This window comes from Pseudogymnoascus destructans (genome assembly GCF_001641265.1).
Source record: "Pseudogymnoascus destructans isolate 20631-21 unplaced genomic scaffold scaffold_8, whole genome shotgun sequence".
In the NCBI taxonomy this organism is placed as follows: Eukaryota; Fungi; Ascomycota; class Leotiomycetes; order Thelebolales; family Thelebolaceae; genus Pseudogymnoascus; species Pseudogymnoascus destructans.
This window is the reverse complement of record NW_020167527.1, coordinates 223,190-249,714: the sequence shown is the minus strand read 5'-3', so window position 1 is coordinate 249,714 and position 26,525 is coordinate 223,190. Positions and strand designations below refer to the sequence as shown.

The 26,525-nt window shown below is 50.0% G+C and overlaps 7 protein-coding genes across 7 annotated transcripts; 3 read left to right on the top strand and 4 right to left on the bottom strand.

Moving 5' to 3' along the window:
- Positions 1 to 6: 6 nt before the first annotated feature.
- On the bottom strand, positions 7 to 3,762 carry BUD6 (Bud site selection protein 6). The gene has a single exon (XM_024467402.1). The coding sequence runs from the start codon at positions 3,145 to 3,147 to the stop codon at positions 256 to 258; it is 2,892 nt and encodes a 963-aa protein (XP_024324757.1). The 5' UTR covers positions 3,148 to 3,762; the 3' UTR covers positions 7 to 255.
- Positions 3,763 to 5,480: 1,718 nt separating this feature from the next.
- Positions 5,481 to 8,341, top strand: VC83_03758 (uncharacterized protein; the record flags this gene model as incomplete). The annotated part of the gene is made up of 4 exons (XM_024467401.1): positions 5,481 to 5,532; positions 5,596 to 5,959; positions 6,011 to 8,085; positions 8,133 to 8,341. 4 exons carry the CDS (start codon positions 5,481 to 5,483, stop codon positions 8,339 to 8,341), a joined length of 2,700 nt encoding a protein of 899 aa, XP_024324756.1.
- Positions 8,342 to 9,014: 673 nt separating this feature from the next.
- VC83_03757 (uncharacterized protein) lies at positions 9,015 to 9,601 on the bottom strand (the record flags this gene model as incomplete). Its single annotated transcript, XM_024467400.1, has 3 exons — positions 9,015 to 9,192; positions 9,268 to 9,391; positions 9,487 to 9,601. 3 exons carry the CDS (start codon positions 9,599 to 9,601, stop codon positions 9,015 to 9,017), a joined length of 417 nt encoding a protein of 138 aa, XP_024324762.1.
- A 314-nt stretch (positions 9,602 to 9,915) lies between these two features.
- POX1 (fatty-acyl coenzyme A oxidase) lies at positions 9,916 to 12,450 on the bottom strand. Its single transcript, XM_024467399.1, has 3 exons — positions 11,938 to 12,450; positions 11,518 to 11,883; positions 9,916 to 11,460 (listed from the first exon to the last, which is right to left on the bottom strand). The coding sequence occupies exons 1-3, from the start codon at positions 12,301 to 12,303 to the stop codon at positions 10,096 to 10,098; spliced, it is 2,097 nt and encodes a 698-aa protein (XP_024324761.1). The 5' UTR covers positions 12,304 to 12,450; the 3' UTR covers positions 9,916 to 10,095.
- A 1,381-nt stretch (positions 12,451 to 13,831) lies between these two features.
- Positions 13,832 to 16,683, top strand: VC83_03755 (uncharacterized protein). The gene is made up of 4 exons (XM_024467398.1): positions 13,832 to 14,712; positions 14,774 to 15,011; positions 15,072 to 15,327; positions 15,377 to 16,683. The coding sequence occupies exons 1-4, from the start codon at positions 14,493 to 14,495 to the stop codon at positions 16,580 to 16,582; spliced, it is 1,920 nt and encodes a 639-aa protein (XP_024324760.1). The 5' UTR covers positions 13,832 to 14,492; the 3' UTR covers positions 16,583 to 16,683.
- Positions 16,684 to 16,741: 58 nt separating this feature from the next.
- Positions 16,742 to 24,549, bottom strand: VC83_03754 (Type I Iterative Polyketide synthase (PKS)). The gene is made up of 8 exons (XM_024467397.1): positions 24,446 to 24,549; positions 23,475 to 24,097; positions 23,126 to 23,420; positions 22,054 to 23,057; positions 21,810 to 22,003; positions 19,522 to 21,749; positions 18,708 to 19,469; positions 16,742 to 18,656 (listed from the first exon to the last, which is right to left on the bottom strand). The coding sequence occupies exons 2-8, from the start codon at positions 23,825 to 23,827 to the stop codon at positions 17,094 to 17,096; spliced, it is 6,399 nt and encodes a 2,132-aa protein (XP_024324759.1). The 5' UTR covers positions 23,828 to 24,097; positions 24,446 to 24,549; the 3' UTR covers positions 16,742 to 17,093.
- A 278-nt stretch (positions 24,550 to 24,827) lies between these two features.
- VC83_03753 (uncharacterized protein) lies at positions 24,828 to 26,521 on the top strand (the record flags this gene model as incomplete). Its single annotated transcript, XM_024467396.1, has 5 exons — positions 24,828 to 25,039; positions 25,094 to 25,180; positions 25,231 to 25,501; positions 25,552 to 25,617; positions 25,676 to 26,521. 5 exons carry the CDS (start codon positions 24,828 to 24,830, stop codon positions 26,519 to 26,521), a joined length of 1,482 nt encoding a protein of 493 aa, XP_024324926.1.
- Positions 26,522 to 26,525: the final 4 nt, after the last annotated feature.

The following is a 26,525-nucleotide window of genomic DNA, read 5'->3' as shown; positions in this document are numbered from 1 at the left end:
TTAATGCACATTAAAATAGTCTTCTATTCACTATGTAAGGCCTGAAGGCCAGGGAAAATGATACTTTATCATATAGATTTCAAATTCGTAGTGTAGACGCAGCCCAACCCACGCAAATCCTCCCCAACGCCTTGCTCAATGGACGGGAAACCCATATTACCAAGAACCTGCATCCCCCATCTAGATGCAGCACTGCCATTCGAACAATATTAAAGTCTTCCCAAAGTGCTCTCTTACAATGCCACCCTAGGCCCGTTATATTACCGGTGGTTGATCCTCTTGTACACCAAGCTCATCTTCGCCCTCCAATGCTATCCGTGGAAGATGGGGAGCTATATCTGCGTCGGCTTGTGTGATTCCGTTTTGCCGCTCCCAGACTTCTCTTCGTGCCTTTTCATCCTTCGCCTTTCGCGCCCTCTCGACTTCCTCAAAGCCACCGGCCTTCTTCAGCTTCCCTCCCTCGACAAAATTCCCAAGCTCTTTCTGAAATTCCCCTCCTTTCCGCCCTTCAAGCTCTTTCTGTCGTAGTTTTTCTGCACGTTCGATGGCTTCTAGCCTACCCTCATGGTTCGGCTGTAGTGCTCGAACTTCGCCCAAGACTCCCTCTTTGGCGACTGTCGGGTCAGCAAGCGTGACATGATTCAAACTCTTTAACGGCACACGACCACCAGGGTTTCCTCCTGGAAGGTCCTTCATCTGTTCCTTTGTTGCTTGTTCCACAAGTGCAAAGGTCTGTGTTGCCTTCTCTAAGTCGTCCTGAAGATCGGTGGCCAGATCTTCTTGCATGGTGAGTTCTTCACGGTCGTTGCACACGGTTTCAAGCTCCTTCTCCCAGATCTTGGTCCAGATTGGCCGCTCACGCTTGAGGAATTCTTGCATTTTCCGGAGTTCCTGTGTTGCGATAGAAAGATCCTTGGCGACACCCTCGAGTTGGCGTGGAAGGGGTCGGACACCACGGAGAACAACATCCTTGCGTAGGTCTTCGACAATATCTTGCAAGTCATCCACACGGCCAACAAGTTTATCGGAGTCGTCATTGAGTGTCTTCTTTCCAGTATTGACGTATGAACGACCAGAATCGTTCTTCATGTTTGGAACAGCAGCCCTGATCGCTGCATCGCTCACAGAGCTGGCCTTTGTCCGGATGGCAGACATTGAACTCTCCATGTTGGCCTGAAAAGATGAGAAGGTTTGTCTAACAACAGCCAAATTCCTGCGCAGGCTTTGCAGCTCATTGATATCGGCCTTGTTACCCTCGTTCTTTGGGGAATGGGGTGGAATGCCCCTGGCGGAAGGTTCTGGGAGCGGTGCCGCAATCTGGGGCATCATGCTAAGACGGGTTATCTCTTTAGCCGCATCTTGTTGGCGTTCGGATACCCTTTGCATTGTCGCCTTTTGGTCATCAATAGCTATCTTCACTCCCTCCACCATTTTCCTCAGCCCTCCCAGACCTTCATCGATATGGCGTTTGACCTCATCAAGAGCCTCGACATTAAGGACCAGAACTGAACGGTCTTTGATGTCGGAGAGATCTTCAAGCTCGTGTCGAACTCCGGACACGGGATCCTGTATATATATTTCCGGCAAGTCCACACCGTTATTATGCGTATTCCATGCAAATTTCTCGATAAATGCCAATTGAAGTCGCGCCATGGACAGATCATTGTAGCCATCCGCCATGACGAACTTCTTGATTCTCGTTTTGTATTGTAGGAATAGAGTAAGCTCTTTACCAGGCTGAGGAGACTGCTCTGGCACAAATTCTCTATTCTCGCTCGGCCCCGTATAGGTTGTTGGTGATTGCCTAGCTGCGGTGATGGGGGTGGAAGGGGCATCGTTTTCTTTGGCCTCATATAAACCAGGGGCGAAAACGGGCAAAGCACCAGTTGGCGGCCCTTGTAGAGTGGCACCCGAAATCCGATTTGCTTCTGCGGAGCCTTGCCAATCGAGGTCGTTACTGGCTTTCCGGCCTTTATTTTGAGGCGTCTTAGCTTCAGCATTTTGCTGATCAGTGTTTGCGCTTGGGGTTTCTTCAGTCGAACTAGGTTCCGTAGTTTCTGAAATTCGGCTTGGAACTCGGTTTGAATTTTCTTCAGTAATAACTGGGCTGGTCGAAAGCTGCTTACTATGCACAGTTGATCCACGCCCGCGGACAGCATTCATTGTCTCGCGGAGGTCTCTGCCGCGATTTGGTATAGGGGAGTTTTGAGGTGGGAGCATCGGCATGGGGGCTTGAGCACCTAGGTGCTTGGATATATGATATGCCGAATATCTTCTTGATGCTCTCCGCTCAAGATCGCCCCCCCTTTGCAACGCAGCCAGTGCGTTCTGCTTCGGAGGCGGCGGCGGCGGAGGTGGTGGTGGTGGGAATGCATCCATAGTAAGATCTCCAGAGCCAGGCCTGGGAGGCAATGCGGCTTCGTCCCCCGAGAAGGGAGCGAGAACTGGCATATTTTGCATCGTCGTGCTTGATAACGAAGAGTGTTCTGAGGACATGGAGTGGCGTGATGAAAGTCCCCTTTGGGGCACCCCACGACGTTGCGGGGACGTCGACATTGATGATCCTCGCGGCGGGACCTGGTTGACTTCTGGTTTTGTGACTACTTTGCCATCGACAATCATCCTGTCGTCTGGCATATAATTTGGGTCTATCCCTTCATTCAGAAGGGTAGTAATGCCCGTGTTCGCACTGGCAACACTGCTCGTGCTTGTGTTTCTCGGGACGTTGATCTCGGAATTATGGGAAGAACTCTCTTTCGACTGCTTCTGTCGTAGCTTCTGTTGCTTGCGTTTCAACCCATGAAGTAGAGTGATGATTATGTCTCGAATCTTTGGTAGGTATCGGTCTAGGCCTTCGGGGCTGGCTTCCTGGCTCAGTGTCGACTCCAGAATTTCGCGCAAGAGTTCTGGCACATTTCCAAGGTCGGAAGTATCCACGCCGATGGCAGCAAAGGCCCGACAAGCGATGTTAAACTCATATCCAAGCCTCACATAGACATCAGACACATTTGTATCCGTTGCTTCATGCCGGGACCATCGCGTCAATGTTTCGAGGAGCTGCTTCGTTGCAACGAGAAGGTGGGTGACGCTCTTCTCTATCTGTGACAGTGGGGGACCCGAATTGGTCCCATGCGTGGCGCCCTGCATGATTCACGTTAGATTTGTTCAGATCACCAAAGTTCACCCCAAGAGACGCTGGGCACATCCTACATTTTGCCTCCGGCTACTACTCCCAGTACCAGTTGTTCGCGCCGAGGTGGTGGAAACCCTGGATTGCGACACTAACGTAGGGGACATAGCCCGAGCCGGTATGCTTGGAGGCGGCCCTGGATCTGCCGCGGGCAACCTCCGTTGTATTGAGCGCTGAGAGGGCTGAGGTGCCTGCATCATTCAAACCTCTCTGGTGTCTCGCGGACTCGGTGGCACTTCAACAGACCATTATCTCCGGCCGGGTCGCTGCGACGTGTGGGTGATGAAATCAAAACAAGCCACGTGTACAGAGCAACAAGACGATATACAACGAAGTTTTGGTGGAGATGTCGGATAGAGTGAGGGGTTGATGGGATGATGTGAGTGAATGCGACACAGAACAATCTGTCTTGACTTCTTCGTTCTGGCTGTTGAATATACCAGGGCGTGAAGGGGGAGACGTCGCTAATGCTTGGCGCGGCTGAGATTCGCTACGACAGAATCCGGGGTCACTTGCTGGATTGGATGTTTTAAAAGATACGGGCCGCAGCAGCTCAACTGTTTAACTTAACGGCATTGAGTTAACGGCAGGTACCTCTAGGAGTGGGGGATGATCATATCACGAGACCAGACTTTGCTATCTCTGGCGTAATAAAGATAGAGATAATCCTTATACTGATCCTTATACTGTTAAACTATCGCGATTCATCAAGCCTGCTACGTAGAATAGAGAATAGAGCCAGCGAGCCTTGCTGGTATTAATTCTCAGGTGTAGGTATAGACAACGAGACTGTGGTCACATGGGCACGACGTCTATACGTATGGAGCATGTATATATACACAGAGATACGGTGCTGACGATGCTAGTAGCGATGCTAGTATAGCAATGCTAGTATAGCAATGCTAGTATAGAAATGCTAGTATAGAAATGCTAGTATAGAAATGCTAGTATAGCAGTAGTTATAGCAATGTTAGTATAGTAGTATAGCAATCCTAGTATAGCAATGTTAGTATAGTAGTACAGCAATCCTAGTATAGCAATCCTAGTAGTATAGACGCGATATACTAGTCCAGTCTGTACTGTATTTGTAGAGGACGAGAAAGTGGAATAGAGCCATATCCCGCATGTATAGGGTAGATATAGTACTACACTACTAAACTACACTACTATGTGTATTAAATACACTACAATACTAAACTACACTACTAAACTACACTACTATATGTATTAAGTACCAGATATTGGGTATTCCTGCTTTGCGCTATATGAAAGAATACCGAAAATTGCTATTTTTGACCTGTTGATTTACACAAAAACTTACCACCTTGAGCCTTTTGTTTCATGATTTATTTCGTGAGGTTTGGACTTGTTACTCTTAGACCATGCACTGTCGTTTCGGGCCAGAGTTCGTTCGCTGGCTGGCTACTCGTACTACTACGCTCGCTCGCTACCGCACCCTTGCAAAAAGAGCGAGATGGCACGCCCCGGCTGTCCAATTGACAACGACAATCCCCAAGCGCATCTTCATACCACTTCATCTGCCCATCCTCACCATTCCCACAGGAACAACCACGAGGGCAGTCAACATCAACGACCTCTTCGAATGCAGAGCCAGATATACTCTGGTCCTCCTCAGCTGCTTACATTGGCCTAAGGTGAGCTTCTCCCACCTGGAGCGTGCTCCTCCTGTCTCTTCGTCACCACGGGGAAAAAGCTCAAACCCTTTCGCACTCCTTCGCACAAATTCATCCGTGACGATGAGGAGCTGCACACCTTGAAGGAAAAGTTGCTAACTCTACTTTCCCCATTAATAGACAGCCAGCACTCCAGAAAGCCTGGGCTTCTGGTGTCAATTCGGGCGAGAGGGAGCTCCATCCGAATAAATACAAACGAGGCGGACCTGACTCCACAGCCTGAAGGTGCTGCCCAAAGAGAAGGCTGTCGTCCCTTGCAAGAGGTTAGTATTCCCATTCCTGGCACTCAACCCCATCCACGAACCATGCACGTTCACTCGCGGCAACGAGGAAATTGGCTGACCCTTTCCGCAGTGTGGTTGATAATTTACTCGGCTCGCAGCGCGCAAGCTTATGAAACTATCGAACCTCACAACAATACGTCGCCCATAAGGGGTGGGAGCGAATCTCTCTTCATAGCGCAGTAGTGAACTTGAAGACGTAGCATTACGCACGCCAGGCTTATCCTTGACCAGGAGATGGTCCCGCCGAAACAACACCCTGCTTCAATAAACAACGCGAACGGGTCTACGAGGCCAAACAGGGACCTGCCCAACATGTCTTTCTCCAAGCAAGATTCGGGGGAATCCAGGCAGCGAAATGGAAATGGTATACTCAACCCACTCCCACAGCCGTCATATTCTCTACTGACCAGGGGGTGTCTTGCTACAGGTTTCCGGACTGACAGCGCGATCTCGGGCAATCGCCAACAAGGTGAGCGTGTCTTGCAGCCATGGGTACCAGATGAAAACATCCCCGTGAACATGGCTCTTGAGTCCACCGGCAAGCAATCCGGAGGTGGCTGGGATCAGTTTGCAGTGAACGAGCGCTTGTTCGGGTTGAAGACCGATTATGATGAGACCATTTACACCACAGCGATCGACAAGAGTCACCCAGAATATAGCAAGCGATATGCAGCAGCCGATAGAAAGGCCAGAGAGATTGAAAACAGTGTGGCCAACAACAGACACGTTGAGGAGGAGCGGGTGGCAGACAACCTCGCGGTAGACGACAGTGGCCTTGATGAAGAGGACAAGTAAGATCTAGCAGCTGTTTGAATTGTTGTCGCACTAACAACGACTTCCAGATACAGCGGTGTTCAGAGGCAGGATTTCCCTCCACTATCCGTGACTGGCCGGGCTGATAGGTACACACCACCTGCCAGAAGGGCCCCTTCAGGAAAGGCAACTGTCAGTGGCGCACCCGTGGACCCAGCCATTATCTCATCACAGCTCGCACGACCCCCTTTGGAAGCTCCATCTACGAGTACTACCAAGCCAAAACACACACCGAAGGTTGGTGGACCAGAGGTATCGGCCCCTCCTACCACCACGGAGTCCAGTCCTGTAGTAACACCAGAGCCGAAGGCAACTCCCACGAATACATCGACATCTGCAAGTGGCGCAGCATCGCCTCATACAAAGGTAATTGCCACGCCAAATGCAACTGCGACAGTCGAGCGTGATGTTGTTACAGCGTTTCGTGGTTTTGCGGCTCAACAAAGGACACAAGCTGATAAGCTGCGCTTGAGCAAGGCAAAGGCAGATAAAGAGGAGAAACTGCAGGAGCTCAAGGCGTTTGCTTCTAGTTTCAAATTGCATTCACCCCTTCCTAATGATCTAGTTGCCATTATCGCGAAGGACCCAGCGAAGCAGCGTGCAATTCAAGAAAATGCTAGACGTCAGGCGGAAGAGGTTCAGCAGGAAAAACAGATGAAGGCTGACGCCATTCAGGTCCCGAGATCGGGGTTAGCAGCCTCGGATCAGAGGACAACTCAACGCTCTGGCGCTGGCACTGGAACCGCATCCACTTCGGCCACCTCGAACCGACAAGCCCCAGGGCGTGGCGGTTATCCTCCTCAAGGGCCCTACCACAACAACCAACCGTTCCGACAGGATCGCTCCACTCGTTCTCAGGTTTCAGGCTCCCAGCAGGGACACCCAACACCTCCCTTATCGACGAGGCTGAGAAATATTGAGCAAAGCAAGAATGTACTGGCTTCACCAGCTCCAGGGGCTGATACCCGACAGCCGCCAACAGGACCAGCCCATGGCCCTGATACTTCGGCTCCGAGGCGAACAAGTGCGACGGCTCTACTTGGAAAGCTTAACCCAAACAGCCATGAGTTTCGCCCAAGTCCATTTGCTGCGGCTTTTAACCCCAATGGCAACCCAAGCAATGCATCCAGCCCTCGTTCGGCATCTGCTACAGCCAGTCAGGGCATCCCATCCGCCTCAGGAACTCTTCTACGCAGAAAGCTAGGCACACCCTCGAAAGCCAAGACTGATGGACCTGTCCTGGACATCATTGAGCGCTTAGCGAAGGAGACGCCTCCTCAAGGTCGCGACTGGTCCTCGAATGGCGGGATTAAGCCAGCCTATGATACCCCCCCAACTTGGAGACAACTCAAAGACGACGAGCCACAATCATCGACAATGAACTTGAATTATGCTAAACTGTTCGAGAACGCTCGCTTTTCGGGACAGCCAATGTCTCCACAACAGCCATCCTCGGCGCATCCTCAAGTTGCACATCAGCATCAGCTGCCGTTCCACTTGCAGCAGGGTGCCCATACCCAGAGACCATCACCAAGACAACCACCCCTTCATATGCACAACAACCAGTCCATGCAACAGAATGCTCAGTTCCATTCGAACGATGACCATCGAATGGTGCCATCTCACTCGGCTCAATCATACGCATCTCCTCGCCTGGCGCAGGTGAACGTGGCGTATCCATCTCCAATGGGCCAGCCTGCACAATTGTCCTTCCAGCAACCTGGAATGCAATATCCCGTAGGTCCAGGTGGACCTCAGATGGCGCAGTTTAGATCTTATTCTGGTGGCCATCAATTTATGCCACAACAGCCGACCCACATGGGCGGTCCTGTCATGATTCAGGGTCCAGCCGGATCTTTCATTGGAAACCCGAATCTGATGGCTCCGGGCCCACCTATGTTGTACCCTGTAAACCAGGCACACTTCGCACCCCAAGGAAATGGACCCCCACCACCCATGGCGGGATCTAACGGCTACCCTAGCCCCGGTCGCTCTGCGCCCATGATGATGCCAGGCGGCTCTCAACAAGGGCAACAGGCATACGGAATGAGCCCAGGCATGCAGTATGGACAACCAATATATGCTCAACAACCTCCAGGACAAAGTAAGTTAATGGCACACAACCGGTTGAACTTTTCTAACATTAGCTAGTGCCAAACATGCGTGTCTATCCGCCGCAGGGACAGCAATTTGGAACCAGCCCCCAGATGCCGCAGTATAGTCAGCCGCAGCGAGGAGGACCAAACGGTAGCTTCAACAAAGGCTACCACCAACACAACGGCCCTCACCCCCAAGCGCAGCAGAGCCAAACTCCAACTGGCCCACAACGCCCGGCCGCAGACGGAGATGAGGCCAGGTGAATGCCACCTTGGGCATATGGGTACTACGCTCCACGCGGAGTTATTGATCCCTGCAGACATCAAATATGTATCGATATCATCCGGGGGTTGCACCATCGAATTAAAAAAAATATCATTGCATAGCTAGGTTGCATCAACAGGACATCAGAACATTACGCATGAGGTCTGCGGGGCGGGCTAGCCTTTGGGCGGTTCAAGGCGAGAACCAGAGGGTAAAATGGTTGACTGGATACTTTGTTACGGTCGATAATATGGGCATCACCACCCAGGTTCGACAAAAAACCCTGGCCAAAGAGGAACGGAGGCGCTCCTTTTTTTTGGCCAATAGTACCAGTTAGGAGGAAGGGAGGGACCATGCCTTTGGTGGTGTTATATCTATCGAGGGGGCAAGCAGTAGCGAGGGAGAGCAAGCGTGAGGGGTACGGAACATGGTCAGATTGATTCAAATACATTAGCTCTTATAACATATTCTCCTAGCCGGCAAAGGCAGACAATATAAGTGGAGGATCCCCAACACTAGAATCCACATTTGAGTAATGCCAGTTGCCACATAAGCTGATGTTCCTGTCTGATGTGATATGCGCCAGCGTTTACTGATGCCCCAGGACGTAGTCTTGGCTTAACCATACATCCTGATCACCGTTCCGTGATTTCCACACAGTGCACACCCTCCTCAATCCTCCTCCTCACTACTCAACTCCACCCCCGCCTCCACATCCGAAGGCAACTGCCTCGGGAACCACCCAAACTCCCCAAAATCAACCAAGTACTCCCCCAACGCGCCTGTGCTAACAGTTACCCCCTCCCCTCTCAACACCGTCGCCTGATTCGCTGCACCTGACGGATGACCGCTGTTCCCGTATTAGATCACCAAATACGAACAAAATGATACTGAAGAAGTGGGCAAGAGTAGATGGGGGACTTGCCGTGGAGAAATCATGCCCTTAGCACTTATAACGCGCTGCCACGGTACAGTCTGGTTATTAAACCGCTGCGCCGGATCATCGGGGAGGAGTTTGAGGCATACGCCTACTTGGCGAGGTCGTTGGGCTGTGGGGGTGTTAGCTGGGGTCATGATCTGAGGTCATGATGTGGGTTTGGGGAGTTGTGGAGTGGGGGAAGATGGGGGAGGGGGGAAGCCTTACGAGTCCCGATTAGTTTTGCGATGTGGGCGTAGCTTGTTACGCGGCCGGGGGGGATCTCTTGGATGGCGGCGTAGACGGCGTGGAAGAAGGATTCGGCTTCGGGGGTGCGGGGCATAGTGATGTGGTTATATGGTCATGATATTAGGTAGGTGGTATTAGAAGTATGTAGTGGTGATTTTGGCATTTTTGATAATGGGGGTGTATGTTAAGCTTAACTGTGGTTTTGTCAGCGGCTTACGAAGTAGCGCCCGTTGCTGCTGGCTCTCGTCGATCGGATTGATTTGGTTGATTGGCTCTTTGACCGCTGGTCTGGAATATCCGCTATCATTTATCTTGATCAACTGGCGATATAATAGTAACCAAAAGGACACAAATAAGAGGCAATAATTGCTAAGTCGCCTTTGGTTCGACCACCTGCAAATTAAAACATAGCTATTATGAAATATTTATTTTATTGTATCGTGATATATACATATCGAAACATGCCCTTATGCCTCCGCCCCTGTGTTTATTCTACACGCCCAACCGGTCTAAATCATCTAACCCATAAACAAAAGAAAACTTGTAGAACGACCCATATACACATCCCCACCATTCATCGACCCCACTTTACAACTTAGCCTGGAGGCCACGGTTCGTCTCATCCTTCTTGATCAACACATCGCTCTCCGGGTAAGGGTCTACAGTCAGACCGTTCAGCGGGTTCAGCTGGCTAGCCCTGTAGAACATATCCTCATAAACCTTTCCATCCTTGCGGCCCAGACTGCTGTCCAGCTGCCAATCATGGAACTGCCACGCGTCAACCAGGCGCAGGGCATGCGGCCTGATGTCCGCGAGGAGCTGCATAACCGACTTTGTGCGGACGAGCTGGATCTGGCGGACTGTGAGGGCGGAGGAGGAGTAGAACTCTGAGGCCTCCTTCTCGAGGGTGCTGAGGGCGAAGAGGCGGAAGAGCTGGTGCATGGTGGTGATGGAGACGGAGTCGAGCTCGTAGGTGAGGGAGGAGGATTGCAGGGCGTCGTAGAAGTTCTTGACGACGAGGTACTGCGAGTGCGCGGTGGAGAGGCGCCAGAAGTCGACGAGGAGAGAGTTCCACGACTGCTTCTCGACGTCGCGGTGCTTGAGGGCCTCGAAGGTGAGGTAGGATGTGCGCCAGGCGAAGGCGGCGACGATATCGCCGTCGTTGGAGAGGATGTCGAAGGCGCAGCCCTTGTCCTGTGCGTCCAAGAAGGTGCGGAAGATCTCGGTGGTGTCGTTGGCGGGTGCCTTGCCCTTGAGGACGGCACGTGCAGACTTGAGGAGGTAGCGTGCAACCTGCTGGGTCAACATGTAGTTGTCTCCCTCCCAGGTGGTGGTTGGGAGGTAATCGGCATACCAGCTGCCGATACCAGAGAACTGAGAGTAACCGTGGCCACCGCAAGCTCTTCTGCACACCTCCAGACCCTCAGCAGCAATGGTGCTGCCAAGCGCCTTAAGACCACAAGAAGTGGCGTGGAGATCAGCAAGCATGTCGCTGCCTGACTGAAGCTCCTCTGGGCCAGCTCCTCTTCTGGTATTTGCAACAGCCTTCTTCATCCTCTCCTGGTTCTGTGTGTACATCTCCATCATGGCCTTGCCAGTGAAGTGGAGAGCGAAGGTGGATGCGAGGAGAGGGAGAAGACGGAATTGCACCATGCTGTAGTTGAGAACTTGGTTCTCGGTGACGTCGTTGGAGACATCATCGCGGTCCTGGAATTGCCTGCGAACAGCACAATACCTGGTGGCGATGGTCACACCTCTTGCCAGGGTCTGGCCAGACTGGAGCACAATGGTGGAGCGAACCCAGGTCATGGTTCCGTAAACCAACGAGGCAGCTGCTGGGCGGACATACTTGTTGGTCTTTACGTCGACGCTGGAGTACTTTGCCAACATGTTGACGTGGGGGATCTTGACCTTGTTGAAGAGGATGAAACCGTTATCCATGGTGTTGTATCCCTAATACGGCTGTTAGCTTCTGTACTTCCATTTATTGGCCTCCGTGCAGTTACTTACGAATTTTGGTCCAATATCTCCGACGTAAATACCGTCGAGGGGCTGGTGAGTCTTCAAGTCTCGGACTTGGACAACGAAAGGGTGTGGTCCGAAGGACTTTCCGTTGAGAACGAGCTGCGCCATAACCACAGCGTGGTTTGCGGTGCGGCCCAAAGAGCCAATCCACCATTTGGAGGCAGTGAGATGGGGAGAGTGAATGACGAAGGTCTGGTCGGCTGGGTCCCAGGTCGCGGTGGTCTCAAGACCACGAACGTTGGAGCCGTGTCCCAACTCGGTCTGGGCGTAGCAACCAATGTATTTGTAGTTCTCTGCTGGCTCAAGGAAGAGCTTGTGTTGTTCGGGAGTTCCCTGGTCTCTGAGGGCAGTCTAGATAAATTAGGTAATGCACTGTAGGTAAGGGTACCACTCTGAAGAACATACCAAGAACATAGATGCGTGAAGTCCGTATGGGCCGGGCTCGGAGATCAGGCCATCGGCGACTCTGTAGTCGTCGATGCTCCAGTTGTGCTTGACTTGCAGCTGCCTCAGCTTCTTCGCCCTGGCGAGAGCAACCGGGAACTTCTCGACTCTTCCCATGAAGGCATTTTGCGACTTGTCGAACACCTTCTCCGACTGGAGGATGGCCAAGATCTTGGCCTCATTCTCCAAAGCCTCCTTGCCGAACATGAAGCTGGACAGCTTGTCAATGTTGATGTTACTCTTCGCACGCTCCGTTGCGAGGAGCTCACTGCCCTGCGGCCCGGAGGGCGTCAACTTCGCGACCCAGTCTGGAGGAGGAGCAACCATTTTGAGCGAGTGGTACTAGAAATGGAGATGGGGTATATTGGTTAGAATAGCTTCTTGGAATGGGCACAGCAGTCTATTATAGGAGTTTCAAAGGAGATAATCGGCCCTCGGTCAATTTTATCAGCATCTGACCAGTTGTCGTGCAGTGTTCCAATGGCGAACCCACTTACATCATCCAAAACCCCAAAAACCCCAAATCTTGGCTGGATATACCGAGGCTCAGGGTCTTGGCCCACTAATATGGACTCGCTGGGCCATGTCCGTCCCTCGCCGCTTTCCGGAGTATGGGGGGGAAAAGGGGGGGGTATGGGGAGTATGGAGAGTATGGGGAGTATGGGGATATGCACAATAATATAGAGGGGTAAATCAATTTGAGCACGAGAAGACAGTGTTTATATTTGAATTATTTGATTTTGCTTCATTTTTGGAGATTTTGGAGATTTTTGGAGAGGATACATTCACATGTACCGATTAGCGCTTCGTTGATATGCACTGGCTGGGATCCGGAACGGCATCAGATCGCCCGGTGCCGCTGGCGGTTTTGGCGTGGGATTCCCACCTGCAAACATGTGCCGGGTCCTCGAGAAAAAAAAATTATAACAATCCACATTGGCATGTGAGAGGAAGCAAGCTCAGAGACATAACATAGTCGAGTATACACATGTCTCTAGACGTCTCATTGCACCTCATGTGCCTCTCATTTGTCTCCACTTCACGGAAATCTTGTCATTTAGATAGATGAACATGCTTGTGAAGTTGACCTGACAGCCGCCTCGACTTGTCCAAAGGATGAATCCCTTGGGCTTTCGGCTTTCATGAGATCCAACACTGTGATAGACGCCCAATGCGGGTTGATAATAGAGGCCTGGTATGATAAATAGTACGGCCGTAAATAGTATCCATGGCCTGCCCATGCAAAATCTCAATTCCTCCGCAGCGTTTGCATCGCGCTGCCTCCATCTTCTAGAAACCCCGTTTTGACACGTCGCACGGTAAAGTAAGCCCGAATGGTGAATGAACTGCTCTAAGACTCTAGATGCGCATTCCCATGATGGTCTGAATGCGAGCGATTTTCGATGCAGCGACTGTGTACGGGTAGCACATCGCCACGGGTGGCTTGCACTACGGAAGGGAAGGGGATCGTTCCAACATTTGGGGCCAGCTGCATAGTAACCCGATCCCGGTCCGGGAAACAGAGTTGATCAATTCATGTAAATTCCGATGGGGCCTCGATCGTGTAACGGGATGGTGATGTGGTGAGACCAGTGTAACATTCTTCCACGCCGCATCGGGCTTGCCGGACCTGGAGTTGTTTTGAAGAGAAGGAAGGAACGGGTCACAGAGCAAGGGAGGGAGCAAGGGACAAATTATTAGGAGACAATCTTCCACGGTGATGTCTTGTCAGACCTCAAACCCTTGTGGCCAGTCAAAAGTGAAGCTACAGCGCGGGAATGTGGTTATGCAAGACGGGTATCTGTATTATCTGTATGCGAGATGTTACATATCATCTTATTCTGTTACATATTCACTTTTTCATCTGGGCATCCAACGGCATCCAACGGCATCATCCAACGACATCATCCAACGACAGCAGTATGGATGTAGCAAGCCGGTATCTACTCGGGAATTCATTGTCTGTAGATGATGCCAGCGCGACAAATCCTACATGCAGCCAAGGTGGGTTTTGGGAAGGCAGTTATGAGGGAGTTGGCGCTGAAAACCCCAGCCAAACATGACCGGATAAACAGATACACTGCTACTCTGAACTGTACACCGGAAGATACTCATAGACGTTTTATTCGTTTGTATGTATGCACTCAGCTTACATATTAGTCTCAGTCGCGTGCGAATGAAGAGGTTGTGCCTCAGTCGGCGTCTGGCACCTGCTTGCTCTAATACCTCATGCCGTGAATCACTCCCCAGGTGGATTTACTGTGTCTTGGTATCGTTTCCCGTGTCTCATCTGACTTACACCTACCTCTTGAGACGTCTTGTCAAACTTAAACCCCTCACTCGCGGCTTCCACAGCAAACGCCCAAACCCTACTACACGTTCTGACTGATTTCAAAATAAAATTTGCATGAATACCCCTTCTAGTCATTCTTCAAAGCCGGCTAGTTTCCCTGAACTGGGACCTACTTCTGTCCGTGAATATTAATATCCGTTGGCCACTTCCAAGCAGACTGAAGATGCCAGGGCGTCGCAGCAATCCCTCGACGCAGCTGAAGAGCGGCGTGGCCCCAGACGCGTTCTCGTCAGATTCTGAGCGAGGCTATGAGCATCACGCGCAGCTGAAGAATACTACTGTCAAGCATTTCATTTGGCAGGATGTCACAGTAACGGTGCAGGACCGGGCCACCAAGCAGCCCAAGGCAATCTTAGAGAACGTGGATGGAGTTGTCTTAGCTGGTCTGATACTATTCCCTGTTATACCACGTTGGATTTGTATACTGACATGAGCCCCACCCAGGCGAGATGTGTGCTTTGATGGGCCCAAGTGGCTCTGGAAAGACAACTCTCTTGAACTCCCTCGCCAGACGCGACAACTCTGGAGCTGATACCACTGGCATCGCCTCCATCAATGGAGACGCCTTGTCCCTCAACGAGTTCAGGAAGATGAGCACCTACGTTGAGCAAGAGGATGCCTTGATTGGGTCTTTGACGGTCAGAGAGACTATGAACTTTGCTGCACGCTTGTCAAACCCTGGGTAAGCCTCACTCACTTCCAACTTGCCCAACTAGGCATGCTGACATGTGGTCTTCCGCAGTCTCACCAAGAAAGACCGTATCATGAGAATCAATGGCTTGATTGACTCCTTTGGTCTCCGGAAACAGGAAGATGCCATCATTGGAACACCAATCCGCCAGGGCATCAGCGGTGGGCAGAAGCGCCGAGTCAGCGTAGCAAGCCAACTTATTACGGCGCCAAAGATCCTGTTCTTGGATGAGCCAACCAGTGGTCTGGACTCCGCAGCTAGCTTCGAGGTTGTCTCCTTCATTAGGACATTAGCAAAGCAAAACAATGTAAGTCAGGCGAATACGCATCGTCCGATGATATCTGACGGACATGCAGTTGATTGTGATTGCCAGCATCCACCAGCCATCTACACAAACGTTCTCACTCTTTGATAAGCTGCTACTCCTATCAGCAGGCAAGCCGCACTATTTCGGGCCTGTGGATGATGTGGTTCCATACTATATGGAGATCGACTACCCAGTGCCATTGCACATGAACCCTGCGGAACATGCATTGGAATTGACTAACAAGGATTTCGGAACCGACCCAGTTGAGGCAGAAGAAGAATTATCCAAGCTTCAGGCCGCCTGGTCTTCTAGTCCGCGTTCCGAGGCGATTTCCAGCCAGATCACCTCCCATCTCATAACTGCGGGTGAAGGCAGAACACACAATTCAAAGACTAGCTCCCATGCCAATTTTGTGGCGGTCACAGTTACTCTCGTTCATCGCTCTTTTATCAAGTCCTATCGCGACGTCGTGGCATACGGAATACGTCTGGCAATGTACAGCTGCCTTGCCATCATGAGCGGGACAGTTTGGCTACGCCTCAGCCCCGCCCAGACGTCCATCCAGCCTTTCATCAACGCTATATTCTTTGGCGCTTCATTCTTATCATTCATGGCCGTCGCTTACGTGCCATCATTCCTCGAAGACAGGTTAACTTTTATCAAAGAGCGCTCAAATGGCCTCTACGGTGCCGCCGCCTTCACAGTCGCCAACTTCATAATTGGCCTCCCATACTTATTCGGCATTGCACTTATTTTTACATGCATTTCATACTGGCTTACCGGCTTCCACAATACCGCTCCTGCATTCTTCACTTTCGTCATGTGGGTGTTCCTCGACATGGTAGCCGCAGAGAGCTTAGTCGTCCTAATGTCCTCCATCTTCCCCAACTTCGTCGTCGCCCTCGCACTCACAGCCTTCGTGAACGGGCTCTGGATGTGCGTCGGCGGCTTCCTAATCCCCACGCCTCTCCTGAACGTCTTCTGGAAATACCTGTTCCACTACATCGATTACCAGGCCTACGTCTTTCAGGGGCTGCTGGTCAACGAGTTCGCCGACCGAACGTACAATTGCGACCAGGACTGTCACTGCATGTATACTACGGAACTGGCCTCGCAATGCATGATCTCTGGAAAGGGGGTCCTTACAACGTTTGGGATGCACACGGGTCAGACTGGCACTTGGGTGGGGATCTTGATTGGGATTGTTGTTGTGTATCGACTTCTGGGGTGGGCTGTGCTGGCAGTCAAGCGCTAGTATTGCTAATGTTGCTAGTATTGCTGGAATTTGGTGTTTGAAGGGGGGAATATATAACTAAGGTGTTTCGGGGGGCGTGTGTAGCTAAAATTTATTGCCTGAATTAAACTTAATGGAATGATTATCTTTAACTTCGATTTTTGTGGGATTGGCTTGGCCATAATACTGACCTGAGTGATCGATGACATCTATTCCGAGTATAGACCTTGGGCATGTCCTTCGGAAACCCAAGCTGGATTTGTTTGTGGCCAAGGCAGAGGCAGACACCCCAGTTCACTTTGTGTCACTTGGATAATTGTGATGGCTCTTTCTAGGAATAGGGAGACATCCCGTGCTTTTGCAAGGGATGTCTTGAACGATTCGGTCTATTCAAAGGATTCCGGCTTCTGCCTGAATTGATTCGGCTGTAGGTTCAAATATATATATATTTAGATTCGAGGAAAAATAAATTTGCGTTTAGATTCTCATCTGCCTTGCCCAAAAGCAAAAATATCCGAAAAGAAACAATACCTCACTCCACAGCCTTCCTAATAAAAGCGCTCAACTTGCCAATTTCCGGCCCTGCCTCCATCATCGTGAAATGATTCACATCATCCAAAACCGTAATTCTCATATTCTCCCTCCCCACCAACTCACACCACCCGCTCCCACTAAAATCAGTCCGATTATTCAACAACCACAGCATCTCCCTCGGATCATCAGGGCGAATCTCAGGCCTAGGATCAGACGGCAACTTGCAAATCCCGTCTCGAGCATACACCATATGCGTCTCCAACTTGCCATTAAAGGCCTTAACCTTATACTCATCCAGCAGGCGAATAAACGCGTCAAAATGCGGCCGAAGCCAGCTCGGGGGCGGCTTACCGCCTTCGCCAAAAATCCCGAGACTATCGAAGAAATCGTACATTTGCTGCGGGGGGTTTTCTAACCCGACGGGGTTGGGAGAGTCGATGAGGATGAGACGTGCTGTCGACTCGCCGGCATGGGACAGTTGCTGTGCGGCCTCGTAGGCGCAGATTCCGCCTGCGGACCAGCCGCCGAGGTAGTAAGGGCCGTGGGGTTGTAGACGGCGGATTTCGAGGAGGTATTTGGAAGTTAGTTGTTCTAGTGGGACTGTCATGTCTTCGGGCGTCTTCATCCATGGGCAGTTTAGGCCGTATACGGCGATGTTGGGAGAGATGCGAGCTAGGGAGCTGTATGATGTAGCGGATCCGGAGCCGTCTGGGAACAGGAAGAGTTTCTTTGTTGGTGTTTTGGAATTTCCTTGGAGGAGGACTGAGGTTGCGTAAGGAGCTGTGTCGACGTTGTTGACTTCCTGAATGGTCTGAAGTTTCGCGGCATTGGGGCAAATCTTGATGCTTGTGCGCTTTATCGTCATGTCCAACGCTAGTTCAAGGTCGTGTAATGTGTCGTTCTCGACGAAGAGTGACTGTGGCAATTCGATATCGAGGGCTTCGCTGAGCTTGCCCATGGTTGTCAAGGCAAGGAGAGAATCTATGCCGAGTTCTGAGAGCCTGGCGGAAACGGTGAGCTCTTCGATGGGAACGCCAGTCTCCTCTGAGATAGTGCTGCGGATAATATCAGCAACCCTGTCGGTGTCTGGCTCAGATACTAGCTCCGCTGTCAACACGTCCATATCATCTTGACTTGAAGATACCGACGATAGGGATGGACTCCGGTCCACACCGATGAAGTTCTGGAGCTTCTCGACGGTTGGATAATCTGCAAAAAGTGTTGATGGCAGGTCGAGCCCAGCGTCGTCCCGCAATCTACCCAGTATTGTTAGAGAGAGAAGAGAGTCAATGCCAAAATCTGCAAACTCCGTCTCGGGCTTGAGTTCTGATGGGTCGATGCGGGCCTCATCTGAGACTATTGCCATGACTTGAGAGATGATATCATTCGATGTGAGCTTGGTAATATTTGCACCGGGTGCTATTGGAAGCTTTGGCAATTGCTTTGCTGCTGAGATGGGGCTGGTACCCGCCATTGGCCTTCGAGGCACGGCAGCATTTTTTACTACCCTGGGCTTCAAAGGCAAAACCTGATCTAGAACTCTTCGTGGAATCCCTAGAAACTATATACTATCAGAATGAACCGCAGTTTCATGGAAAATAGCAAGTCATACCTTAACACCTTCGAAAATGGCAACAATATTGCCTTCTTCAAGAATATATGTGTCCCCTGCATACAACGCCCCTTCCACAAGCTGCATCTTATTGTACGTTTGATAAGTTTTGCCATGCGCGAAAGTCGTTGCACAGCGCATTGCGTCCCAGCCATGATTGATAAAAACCTGGTTTTTGGACCCAACATTGTCATTTCCATTCATAATAAACCCAGCAATATGCCCAAGACTGTCTACCCAATGAGGACTGAAACAATAACCTCCGTCGCCGACCTGGAATGTAACCTTCGCCGTAGCTTCGAGCTCATTACTATCTAAAATTACTTCTTGCATGCCTTGGTACTGATTATCATAGTCTACAATTGCCCCAAATAGCTTGTAGACTAGTCCGCGCTTTAGCTTGTTTGACTCACCTCCGTCTACATCTTTCTGCAGGGAAGCGATCCGGCTCTTAATCAGATACGCATTTCGTTTCCAATCCTGGAGCCAAGTTTGGTTGGAGGTGAGTTTGACATGGCATGTGGCATGGTCCGCTTTCTTGCCGCCTTGGTCGTCGACGCTGTAGAATGCAAGTGAAATGGTTTTTAACGCCCAATTAGCCAACCCAGAAACCCGGAACAGCTGCGGATTACCAGCCGGAAGTGCTATGAGAGGCTTGTCGACTTTCATACCTCCAATGTCTAGGCCTGTATCGCTACCTTGCATATTGATTTCCTTCATCATGTAGTTGGCAATCGTCATGGCAATGTCCGCGTAAAGAGACTGGAAACGATTAGTTGTAATTAAAAACAAATTTATTGGAGGTGCAACATACTGAGGGGCCGAGAGGTGTGCCATTGACCTTGTGGCCTTGAAAGACAGGTGCCAGCCGCGGGTCTTGGATGTCTGACTCAACGAGAATATTCGAGATGTCCGCAGCGTGGTGCTCTTCTAGGATACGTTGAACAGATGGTGACAAATAAACAAAGTTGGGCCTCGTCTCGACAGGAGGCACATCAATAACCGCTGCTCCCTCTCCTTTGGTAAGACAAAAGTTATTTCGGTACTGGATCCAGTAGTTCTTCAAGTCCCAGTTATATCTTGGGAGTTGGAGAACAGTGTGTGAGCTCTTAAAATCTCGATGCCACTCATTCCACTCTATGTTAACGCGGTTGAGATATAGCGTTTCGAGGCCTCTAGTTAGGACTTTCCACGTATCAACATCTTTTTTCAAGGATGGAATTGTCGTCGACTGTGGACCGATCGTCCCTTTGATCATGCCAGAGCATGCAGGGTGTGATCCAATTTCGATCCAGATAGTTTGGTGATCAATAAGGGAGGCTTCTTCAGCTGACTTCAGAGCTCCTTGGAAATTTACTGCACTTCGACATGCCCGAGCGACGTATGATGCGTTTAATGTACACCCATCTGAAATAACTAATCCGAGTAAAGGCGATATATACGGTAATGATGGAATTTGATAACGAATGCTCCCGGCTGCTGATTCAAATCCCTCTAGAATGGGATCCACCTGGGCCGAATGAAAGGCGAACGGGATATCAAGCTTGATGCACTCATAACCCTTCGATTGAAACGAAAGCATTAAACGGTTTACCTCCTCGCTCGGTCCGCTAATCACATTATTTGTAGGCTGGTTAATACAGGCTATTTCACAAGCTGATTCTACCAAGCAGGGTTTAATATCATCTGACGATGCCTTTATAGACAACATGGTGTGGGTTCCTCGGCGACAGTGGCTTGACAATAGCTGGGCTCTAGTACCGACTAGATATATGACATCGCTGGGTGTTAAAACACCTGCAGCTTGTAGGGCGGCATATTCTCCTAGGCTGTGGCCAATTGTTAAATTCGGTTGAACACCCCATGAGATCCAAAGGCGACAAATTGCCATTTGTATGCAGCTGAGGGCAAGGTGAGCTGCGACAGTCTCGACACCATCTACATCTGAAGCAGTGCCATCAACTACAGGCAAAAAGCTTGGAAATCCCTGCTGCTGTGCTATGCAATCAAAACGGAGTATATTCGCCTTAAAGCCAGGATGGGACTCAAATAATTGTCTTCCAATGCCGGAGTAGAGGCTGCCTTGGCCCGAGAAAGCAAATGCTATTTTTGGATTGCTTGCTGTGTTTGAAAGTGGCTTCAAGTCCGAATCTGCCGCCCTGTTCTTTAATGCATCTGAGATAGATTTTATGTCTGATCCTGAAAAGATTGTCCTATGTGAGTAGTGCATTCGCCTTGCTGTAGTCGTGTATGATAGTGCAGGTAGCGGGGTGTCTGGATTCAGCTCAAGGAATTTAATAAGAGACTTGATATTATCGTTCAACGACTTTGCAGACTTTCCAGTAATGGCAACGAGATGGGTGCTGCGAGGATCACTGCTAATATCGTTTGAATGTGATAATACTGGAGCATCTTCCAAGAGTACGGCTGTGTTACCTCCTGCAGCACTGAAATTGTTCAAGAAAACGGACCGCTTCCCAGAAGCAGTTCGATGCCAAGGAACGGACGTAGCGGCTATATTAACATTTCGCTCTTTCAGGTCGAGGGGATATTTGTGGTTAATCCGTGTTTTTATTCCGCAATGGGGTGGGATTTCATTGTGCTTCATCATCATCAACACCTTGATGAGCGAAGTGACCCCGGATGCTGATTCCGCATGGCCAATATTGGCTTTGACTGAACCTAAATAGAGAGGATGATCTGGCATTCGTTTCCTTTCAGGGACAAATACTGATAATACAGAATTCATTTCTGTCGCATCTCCAGCTTGAGTCCCTGTTCCGTGCATTTCGACGTAACTAATATCGAGTGGGTTCACATTGGCGTGTCGAATGATGCGCTTGAAGACAGATGTTTGGTCGCCTTCATGAGGTCTAGTGATGGAATCCGTTTGTCCACAGTGGTTTGTGTATGCCCCTACAATGACACCGAAAATAGGGTCATTGTCCGCTTGAGCATCCTCCAGTCTTTTGAGAATGACAGAACCCACAGCATCAGCGCGGCAATAGCCACTAGCTTTATCGTCAAAAGCATTACAATTGCCTATGAAAATGCATGGTTAAACTGGTTCACCTGACCTATTATAATGATGGGTTAAAATACCTGTAGTCGTTAGGAAATGGCCTCGATCAAGGCCAGCAAAATTGTCGGGGTTCGTCAGAACATTGGTTCCACCTGCAATGGCAGTGTCGCACTCTCCTCTCCACAGATTACTGCAAGCAATTTGAACTGCGGCGAAGCTAGAGGAGCAAGCAGTGTCTATACTTAAGCTGGGGCCGGAGAACCTGAAAAAATAGCTATCATCTGGAATTAGTAAATACGAACTCAGTATTTCAAAATGTCATACCTAATCCTCCCTGGAACAAATGCACGGTTTCCACCGGGGATAAAATAGGTTTCTACATCTTGGCCACTGTTAACTTCTCTCCAGTCATCGCTGGTGACACCGTAGAAGACGCCGATGCGGTCCTGCTGCGTTGATGGCGTTCTATTGGGCACCATTCCTGCCATTTCAAGAGCCTCATAGGTAGTTGTGATGGCTAATCTTTGAGCTGGATCTGTGTTCTCAGCTTCTCTTGGAGAAATGTTGAAAAAGCGAGCATCAAATAGCCCGGGTTCCTTGATAAAGCAGCCATATTTGACCCGACTGGTGTTTTTGGTTTTTCCAGTAGGGTCATAATGTGCTTCCCAGTCAAAACGATCTTTAGGGACAAGGCGGTGGACATCCTTCCCGGCATGCAGCAATTCCCAAAATTCCTCATTTGACGCCGAGTCTGGAAAACGACCTGAATACCCAACTACGGCAATCTTTGACTGGTCCAAACGTCCACAGTGTCTCCGAGGTTGCGGTAGTGATCCGGTTTTCGCAGACAAGTCAATAACGGTGACGAGCATTTTGGTGCCCCTTGAGATGGCCGATGAAAGGAGAGAGGAAGCATTGGATGATAGCGCGTGGATTGCACATTCTTGGAAATCCCTGTACCCGAGGAGCTTGGCGGTTGATTCAAGAATATTCTTCCATTGAACTGGTCCGCGTAAGGTGTCTGTCACGACTTTATGTAACAGAGCCTTGAAGTTTTCGGCAAGAATGGGCTTGCCAGATGCTGGAGACCAAATGGGAATTCGTGGCTTGTACGAACCAAGTAATTTGTCATCAAACCGGCAGATGATTTCATCAACGTCGCGCGGGTGGAAAAGGTGAGGCGCATGGTACGGTAATTCGACAGGTATGTAGTAAAATTTCAAGGAATATGCTGCAAAGAACTCCTTTAAGATGCTTGGAGGACCGCTGATAGTTACATTCGACGGTGTTATGGCACTTAAATACGGTTTAGAAATATGGGGGAGACCCTTGATCAACGGTTTTGGTTAGCCCCTATTAAACCGTCGTTGTTGGGTATCACTTCGTCCTCACTCACCTTTTCTAAAATAAATTGTTTAATCAATTTAGAAGCTTCGTCGTCCTGGATATTTACCACCGCAGACCAAGACTGATGATGTCTATCATGATTCGGCCCTTCTATATCATTGCAAATTCCTACTGTGCAGAGAGCGGTTCGAAAGGCAGTTATAACAGCTTCGACTCCTGCCGGGATCAACTCCGCCAAAGTATGGGATGTGCTGACAGCTGCAGCGGCAAATCCACCTGCACAGAGCCCCAAACAGTAGCTGTCGGTGGCACTGGGGTACAGCCTTGACCCCTCCCCAAAGTATCTATCAGGGTCTCGTCAGTATTTTGTCCATGGAAGGCCGGATTTCCAAGTTTACCTAATGAACTGGCCTATTTCGCAAACTGGAAGAAGGGTAAATCTCAAAACGGGGTTCCCTTCTGTTTCCGCCAACTTTGAGACAAGATCAACAAGTGTAGTAAACCGGGGAAATAGATCTTGCTGGCTGCGGGGAAGATTTCCAAATTCCTGCCGAAGAGCATAGCTAACTTGATCGAAAAACGAACGAAGACTCTCATTCCCCCCGACGTGAACTAGTTGGCGAAGCTCGTCTTCGAAACGAATGGCCAAGTCGCCAAAAAGGAGGACCTGGCAAGAGGTCATAATTTCGGTTCGTGACTGCATTCTCAGAGAAACTGGGTCATAGATTCCTCCACACAGGGTTGGGAGCATAATTATATGGACGCTGGGAAATCATAGCAGTAGCGAAATCCTCCATCGTTTCTCACTTCCCAGGGATCCAACCTTAATAGATACAAGACCTTGGCCAATTTTGGCCAAGGTCTCGTATCGTTCCTTCCAAGGAACTTAAGCCATAATTGGCCAGTGCTAAATATTAGCTGAAGCCGAATATGCCTGGGTGTTACCATCCCCATATTGGGAGCCTTGCCTTGCACTAAGTTCGGACACCGTTTCGCATACCGCTCACCTGGCCCGTCAATCCTGTCGTAGATATTAGCTGCATTTGATTGGCTGTGCAACCCGCCACTCCCCGGGATCCGATTCAAGTCGTGGTATTTGCAGAATGAGGCTACAGCGGCATGATCACGCAGTTTATGGTATTCCCATATCCAAAGCGCGCGAGGAGAGGAAAGCAAGAATCGAAGCTGTCATGGGTATTGTTATGTAATATAATATAATATACTATATTATATTATATTATAATAAAACACACGCATCTTCTTTGTCACGCGATGTTGCGTTGTCCATCAAGTCAAGGGGAGCCTCTCGGTGCGAGTCCCTCAGTCGAAGCCATTGTGCTGTATTAGAAAGGCCCTGCAAAGAACTTACGCAATATCCGACGCAAGAAAAAATAAACTGCGTCCAGTATGAATTTCAATCCATTGCCAGATTAAAATATGGCGCATATGACAATTACAGCAAAGGCTCATGTGGTTGTCGAGTCGAGGATGATGGACGTCAAACAGGCAAATTATTAACCCGACCCGTGATATCAGAGGGCCGACACCAACCATCACGCCGCTACCGCTTTCACCTTAGCTTCCATGCGTTATTAGAGTAGCTTTACCTCCAGTTCTCAGTATCAAGCCCATTCACTACCTTCCTGTCTGTGCATCCCTGCATTGGTGAGATTTTAGTGCTCGGGTTATAAAGGATGTCACGGTGGCGGATTTGTGTAAACTTTAAACTTTGATTATCAATAATTATCTATATGGCCGAATTACCACCCTCGGAGAAGATTTCGCGGCAGTCGCCTTCCACTGCTGCACATGACAATATAGATGATTCAAGCGAAGGCAGTATTGTTGACTTCGATGGCCCTTCTGATACAGCGAACCCACTGAACTGGTCGTTCTCAAGAAAAGTGGTTACGAGCGGTCTTTACAGTCTGACAAGCCTCGGATCCGTGTGGGCAAGCACAGCGTTAGAAAGCTTGTGAATCCAAAGTTGTATCCAAGTTGCTAATCGATCTATAAGTTACTCTCCTGCCAATAGCAAGGTCGCCGATGAGTTCAATGTGTCACCAGATGTGGCCATCATCGGGACAAGTCTCTTACTCTTGGGGTCAGTCCAGCTACTGGTATCATAGTGACCACTGCTGATTTACCAAACAGCTGGGGATTTGGACCGCTACTCTGGGCGCCGCTGTCAGAGGTTTACGGCCGGAAATGGCCTGTCTTGATCCCATTCTTCGTCTCCATCGTGATGTCATTTGGGACGGCGACGGCGAAGGATATCCAAACCGTCCTGATTACTCGGTTCTTTACGGGATTCTTTGGAGCTGCTCCGATCACCTGCACCGGAGGAGTCTACGTTGACATATGGGATGCATCTCAACGGGGAAATGCTATTGTCGGCTACACGCTCGCCGTCTGTGGAGGCCCGGTAGGTTGAAGCAGATCTGCAAATTTGATTGCCATTAACAGAATTACAAGTCCCTGGGACCCATCGTTGGGGGCGCTATTATTTATAGTGGCACAAATTGGAGATGGACTGAATATGTATGTAACTGAGTTCCGGGAATCATTGCGCGAAGAACTTAATTAACATAAGCATCAGACTACCGGCATCTTGCAGGCCTCGATACTTATTCCAGGTCTAATATTCATCGAAGAATCCTATGTGCCGATATTGCTCGTTAGAAAGGCACGCAGGCTGAGACAAAACACGGGGAACTGGGCCCTGCATGCTGAATGGGAAGAAACCGCTGTTTCCATCAAGGCACTCGCTATAAAGTTTGGCCTGCGACCTCTACAGATGCTACTGACGCCAGTTTGCCTCTCAGTTACTATTTACTCCTCTTTCATCTATGGAACGTTCTATGCCAGTCTGGCGTCGTTCCCCATCATCTTCCAAGAGGCACGAGGATGGAACGAGCTCGTAGGATCTCTTCCGTTCCTTGGTGTGCTTATAGGAATCATTATGGGAGCAGCACTCAGCGCCCTAAATCAAAAATACTATAACATCGCCTACGAAGCCAACGACTTCAAACCGGTACCCGAGGCTCGACTGCCGCCAATGATGATTGCCTCAGTTATTCTATCCGGCGGACTATTCATCATAGGATGGACTGCTTCCCCACAGCTCCCATGGATAGCAGCCGTAATAGGAGTTACCATGATGGGCTTCGGTTACTACACAATTTTCACCAGCGCCCTAAACTACCTCGTCGACACCTTCCAGCGATGGGGCGCCAGCGCCGTAGCCGCAAACACATTCATGCGAAGCGTGCTCGCTGCTGCATTCCCGCTTATTGTCCCGTCGATGTTCCGAAGTCTGGGGAATGATTGGGCGTTCAGTGTGCTCGCCATCGTCTCGGTGTTGAATATTCCGATCCCGTTCGTCTTTTGGTTTTATGGGCCTCGGATCAGGGAGATGGGGAAATATAGCTCTAATATGGGGTAGATTC